At 35.5% G+C, this 7,002-nt stretch overlaps 1 protein-coding gene across 1 annotated transcript; it reads left to right on the forward strand.

The window, feature by feature from the left end:
- Nucleotides 1–69: 69 nt before the first annotated feature.
- LOC119583841 lies at nt 70–1,969 on the forward strand (the record flags this gene model as incomplete). The annotated part of the gene is given in 1 exon segment (XM_037932571.1): nt 70–1,969. A coding segment is annotated over 1 exon segment (1,471 nt), but the record flags the coding sequence as incomplete, so codon positions are not given.
- Nucleotides 1,970–7,002: the final 5,033 nt, after the last annotated feature.

Here is a 7,002-nt window from a genome sequence, read left to right on the forward strand (position 1 = left end):
TCCGTTCGGAGTCCAGTTGGCGGATATGACTTCAGGGTTTGTGTTGAAGGACCAGATGGACCTCACCAGCAAGAGCCAAATCCACAGCCAGACTGACTACGTAACAGCTTACTTGATTTATCACATGGAAGGAATGCTGATCAACAATAACCTAATGATCATAGACACTCCAGGATTTTGTGATACAAGAAGTATTGAGTACCAGAATCGCGTGACTGAACGTTTGTCCTCTTTTTTGTTGAATGACTTTGGAATTGATAATCTGCACTGCATTGGGCTGGTCGCCAAAGCTAATCAGAACAGAATTTCAAGAGTCCAGCTCAATATCCTGAACGCTTTCTCCTCACTGTTATCGCATGACGTCACTCCCATAACGAAACTTTTGGCTACATTTGCCTGTGATGATAATCACGTACACGAAGTTGTGAAAACTGCTGGCATTAATTTTAGTAGCGTATATGAGTTTGATAATTGGCCTCTTTACATAACACGCAATAACACTGATCGTAGGTCAAGCCTTAATCACGAATACAGATGGGACAACATGCAGGAGGAGCACTTACGATTTCTGAAAGAGTTAAGTGCAGTGCCTCCAGTAAGCCTCAAAAACACTCGGCAGCTCCAAGCGGAGCGAAGGCTTCTTGCAGAGACCAAAGCCATACTGAAGGATGAAGTCAAACGCGCAGCTTCTTTGGCACGAGCTCACGGTAAACTGAAAAGAGAAATGAACAAACTCCTAGATGAAGCGGAGAACATTAAGTGGAAATACAATGAAAAGAATGTTACTATTGACAGACGTAAAGTTGAGCGTGGTTTTCACACACACAACTGCGAGATTTGCGTGAAGACCTGCAAAACCTGCAAGAACCCCTCAAACATCAAGGCTGGGATCGTGGGAACAACCACGGGCGTGGGAACTGGCGTAGCAACAGGTATTTTCTCTGCCTTGATAAGCGGAGCGGTAATTGGGGCCGAAGTCGGGGTATTAGGTGGTCCAATAGGCGCAGCTGTAGGGTCTTCGATCGGTGCAGCAAGTGCTTTGACCTTTGGCCTTATTGCAGGAATCAGGAGTAGGAAAACAAAGTTTGAATGTCCGCTTGTATCTTGGGATATAACGTGTAAGGCAAGTGGATGTTTGCATAAGATGTCAGAACACGAAGTAGGAAGTTATTCAATAACTGAATCAGAAAACTGGACTGAGAAGATTGATTTCTTGTCAAAAGCTAAATATGATGAATTAGTTAAACAAAGTCGCAAAACAGAGAGTCTAATAAAAGAAAACGAGGAGAAAATTCATGGTTGTAGAGAGTACTTGACAAAATTAGCGGTGAAAGTTGTGAACCACATCAAAACAATAAGAAAGTTGAGCATGGAATCCGATTCACTTACCCAAGAAAAGTTCCTTGAGGAGACGATTGCAGAGGTGAAAGATCTGGAGGAAGTTAGGATCCTGAGAATAATTTTTGCGGCTGTGGACTCACTAGACAGTGACATGGAGAAAGGTTTTTATTTGCAGGACATTTCAGGCCAACTGAATTAAAGTAGCACAAGAACTTAGTTGTTTTTATTTCAACGAGAATGGATACTGATTGCATTGCAGTAATTAATTAGACACTGCCTCCTATTTTGAAATGTAATAGTGAAAAGAAGTTCTTAAAAAAGATATTAAATGTATTAATGCGAAGAGCGGATAGCCTGCTCTTAACGTTAGAAAAATGTATAGATGATTAGATTTCAAATGTACTACAGCATTATAGCGTCTCAAGAGTCTAAACGAGTACTGCAGATTTCCTCTCAAGTGTGATTGTAATTTCAAGAAATTTAAATAATTTCTTCTATATGACGTGTTTTTTTTTTTTTCTTTCTTTATCATCATCATCAAGGAGCATTTGGGTATTTCTTGCTATGATCGGCAGGATTTAGTTAAACAATGTGCTGATGTATATAGTAGAATAAAAACTGGTATATTCATGTAAATAATTTCCCTTATTGTATTCGAAAGTCAAGGTACGCGTTAAAATCTTAGGGCTCATCAGTTTTCCACATTCCATAGTCATAGGTATAATAATATGGATATATATTTGCTGGTACCTTCATGCCACTCTTTTTTTTTAAATATCTTCCTTCAAGTAACTGGGATTAGTGATTCCCTTAAAGCATGACGGAAGAAATATAAATAGGATATCGAATGGGATACATTGAATTCAGAAAGATGCTCCCATAATTAGGCTATATAAAAGACATTCAATTCAAATTTATGGGAGGTACCTGGTTGTTGGGTTTAACCCAAAGAAGTGACATATTGAGTTGTTATGTTGGTCGATATGGGAATATATACACATATTTTTTGCAAGAAGCCATATCATACTCTGCAGATTAAAGTTGATTTTAAAGATAAATATACACACGCACATTATACACAGATTGACAGTACACATATGAAAATATGTGCGAACACACACACACACACACACACACACACACACACACACACACACACACACACACACACACACACACACACACACACACACACCACACACACATATATATATACATATATATATATTGTATATATATAATTATATATATAGATGCATATATTGTATATGTAAGATCTATATATATATTGTAAGGGTTCTGTGAGCCAGAGGTACCCAGAAAGACGGTTTAGGGGCCAAATCTGGGCCCCGTTCGGTCCCTCCAAAATACGCTATATCCCCCGAAGATCGTTAGTTGGGTACCGGTGTAAGGGCTTTGTGTTGGCTAAAAACAAAAAACACAGGTATCATAACATCAGCGATGATATTTATGATAATGATAAATCAAAGTGCAATAATAATAAGTTCAATGTTAATGATAATAGCAAGAATAATAAGAGTATATTCTTATACAGATCAGAATAAAGTTAATTAGTGCCAGATAAAGTCATTATAGCTTTCATTATGAAAACAACAATTATACGCATCCTAGCTTCTAACTGTGGCAAGTAAAACATATATAAAGGCCCATTTACCACCTTTGTAGCGTTTTTCTTCCGGTTGTGGTATACCCTCCAAGATGACTAGGGAAAGGTTAGTAACCACACCAAAGGTCTGGCTGACACTCTTTATTTTGTAATGGACGAGGCATACAGTTTTAACTTTCGAAAAAAAAAAAAATAAAAGAAACCTCAGTAAGTAATAAAAAAAAAAAAAAAAAAAAAAAAAAAACGCTAATCATGCAAGGTAATAAATACAGCTAAAACAACATTCGACAAAATAAAACTGGTGCATGCACCAAACTCGACCTTTAAGAAATACAGTAAAAGCAGAAGTAAATCAAGTCTCGGGTGAAGTGTACATAAAATGACAAAATAAAGCATAAATACGACAAACAAAAATGGGGCGAGGCAAGTTGCATAATTAAAATGTGTAACAAAAGCGGTTGCAGCCAAAAGCTTCGGGAACGCCTTACAAAAACTATGTAAAATCATCCAAAAAGAAGTGACAGAGTAAACCAAACCAAAACACGACGATGATAGAGGACACTGAATACGATGGACCATGTGTAAGTGTGTTGTCTATCATGAAAACACTTGGAATATTCTGTTATTTGGCACATCTGAATATGAAGCAGAATAAATGAAATATATATTTTTTTCTAGAATATTCCTGATTCCAAAACAACGGCACATGATATGATGGTACAAATATGATTTGCTGCTCTTTTTAGTCATCTACAGTCTCGCTTGTTTATCTTGGTCTTTATGTAATAAAACATATGAAATGATTCAAAATGTAGACTTAACACAATCATATTTCTTTGTGGGAGAAACAAGGAAAATGATAACCTTTCAAAAGTTTATGCGGAAAACAGTAAACCGATACATCTGTATTAGCTGGCTGCAGTATGAGGTACTAAAGGCAAAAGGCTAATAATTATCATGTACACAACCCTTTAAAGTATTGGTTCCAGCCGTTTCGTGCAATTTATTCCTTCAATGTGATGTCACCCTTTGGAAAAGGAATGAGACTTGCGACTACGAGACGACGCAGTCGAGCATATCATAAATGTGGATTATTTTTTGTTTTGGTAAGTCATTGTCTTATATTTTTTATTCCCTTTTTAACCACCTCACACTCTGATAATGATTTTATTTATTTATTTATTTTTGTCTGCACTTAACTGCAGAAGTGATGTTAAGAATAAGTAAAGAAAACATCTACAGAGACTATCCTTAGTTTATGGGGGTTTGTTAAAATTACCTACTGAAATGTGTTACAGTAGAACAAAGCTATCTTGACTTTCCCTTAAATTACATAGGTCATGTGAGGAGGGGGGCCCTGCTGTATGGGCAACAGATTGTCCTCCATTACAACTTTGCCCAGGCCTTCCCCCTAGAGAGGATACTCCAGCTCGGCCACAAAGCGACGACACAACATAATTGGTGCGAGAGATTGTTCCAGTACCAAATATTTTTTTTATTGTAATTTCGAATAGGTGTGGGATAGAAGAATCTAAGTCTAAGTTAAAGAAAACATGGGCTTGAAGCAAAAGCATAACCAGCCTGTCTCATACTTTACAAAAACAAAAGGAAAAAGTCACATGGATCAGATAAATAGTAATATTAGCAAGGGACTGTATATTCACTATGTCTGTGAAATCAAGTAAAATCAATTGGAAGTACTGTTATGTGTGTGTATCCACATAAAATACAAAGAATGCAGTGAAAGAGAGAGAGAGAGAGAGAGAGAGAGAGAGAGAGAGAGAGAGAGAGAGAGAGAGAGAGAGAGAGAGAGAGAGAGAGAGAGAGAGAGAGAGAGAGAGAGAGAAATTTCCATCTTAATTGTTATTACTGTTATTATTGACATTATTGTTGTTATAGTATTTTGTTGTTGCTATTGATATCAAAATAATGTTGCAAATGATATTAACAAGCATAGTAAAAAGGGTAATAAAGGTTAAATCATAATGATAATGATTAATATTATCAATATCGCTATTAATAATTGTATTATTATTAGTAGTAATATACCTTTTATTATCATTATTGTTTGCATTACTGTTATCATTATTGATATTGTTATTATTATTATCATTGTCATTATTACTATAATGATGATTAATATTATCATCAATGTCATTATTACTATAATTATTATTATTATCATTATTGTTATTACTATTATTACTTGTAGTATTGATGTCAGTATTAGCATTAGTATTATCATTATCTGATTTTTTATTACAATGATAATTATCATTGTTGAAAGGATTTTCAGCATTGCTGGAAAATTGTTTAAGCCTGACAGATAACTAACTGGGAAAAACTTGGTGTGATGTTCATAAAGTGCATTGATGATGCACCCGAAGCTCCATCTCTATTTTATGAAGTAATTTTAGATTTCTAAAGTGATGTAAATTCATTTGGTTTAGAACGAACGCGTTTCGTACCTGTGCCGGTTGGCTGGTAGGAAAGCTAAGCAGATGCAAATACGCCACTGGCAGAAATAACGCTTGGAATTAAAGCTGACTTTGACTTGATTTTGTGTAGATATGTGTGTTTGAATGATCCGAAATAATGGTAGAATACGATAGATTTTTCGAGAGCAAAAGGTATGGAATTTTTCAGTCTTTCATTCAGCTGTTAAATCTGCCTTGACGGTCACAGTGTGAAGTGATGCAGGCAAAAAGCTTCAATTAGACTCGTGAAATAAATCCTAGAGCTGAATTGTTTACCTTTGTTTAAATAGTTATTACACGAAGATTTAGATTCCCAATGTGTCGCATGACACAATATTGCAAATATGTTTTGGTCCCAAAACAAACTGCATTCACCCTAACTGCAGTGTAAGGTTGATCTTTTCCCTTGTTGAAATAGATATTGTGTACATGTGTGTGTTAATATGAAGTGATCCAAAGTATAGGTAGAACACGTTTATATTTTTCAGAAGTGGAAGAAAACTATTGTAGAAAAAACGGTACGGCCATCCAGTGTATTTACATTAGTCGGATACAGTGTAAATGTTTGCAGGCAAAAGGCTTATGGCTCATTTGCAATATACACCTTACAGCTTGCCTGTTTATCTTTTTTTAATGAGGTAAGAATTAACTTACCAGAAAACAACATGCACATAGGCACACACGCACGCTCGCATACATACATTAATTATCAGTATCAAACACACGAGAAATAGAAAAAGTACATATATAAGAATGAATAGATAGTACGAACGAGTACATTGTATGTTCCTTGTGATGCCTTATATTGAATAAAATTGAATGGCACTTTAACAAGTAGAACAAACACGCAGTGCACTTGTATATAAATACGAATTACAGATATTCTGTATCATTATTTTTATCTATTTGCATTTTTTTTTTTATTTTTTACTTTCTCTTCCTTTTTCTTAACACCTTTCTGTATAATATCCCCCCCCCCAAAAAAAAAAAAAAAAAAAAAAAAAAAATCCGGAGTCCCGAGAATTGCCTCTCTATGGTGTTTTTTCCCCTTGCTTTGCTTTATTCAAATATTAATATCAAAATCTTATCTCATGTTATTCTTAATTATTTTATTGATTTTATTTTATAACAGTTCTTTAATATTTTTTTAGTAAGTAAGTCAAATAATAGCTAAATTAACGCTCTGCCTTTGTGCAACGCATCTGTTATAACATGCAGGTCGCTCTGCTGCACTCATTTTTCAACAATAAGATTTTTTAGGTTTGTACAATTATCATTGTTTCTTAGTTATAGTGGAGCAGAGATGTCAGACTATAGGAAAAAAAGAGCTGGTGGTTTTTTAAGAGGCTTCTTGTGAAAGTTGGGGATGGGAGGTTGCTGGTTGTCGAAGATGATTTTATACCCATTTCACATCGTATAAGTATAGAATTATCACGTAAATATAATGGCCGTATATTAACGCTCGGCTGGTGGTTTCCCAGATCAACTCCCCCTACTTTCCGTTAAAATTTGTAGGTGTTGCTCCCCGCGAGACCTCGATAGTATTGAACAATGCAG

The sequence above is a fragment of the Penaeus monodon genome, chromosome 17, assembly GCF_015228065.2.
Source record: "Penaeus monodon isolate SGIC_2016 chromosome 17, NSTDA_Pmon_1, whole genome shotgun sequence".
In the NCBI taxonomy this organism is placed as follows: Eukaryota; Metazoa; Arthropoda; class Malacostraca; order Decapoda; family Penaeidae; genus Penaeus; species Penaeus monodon.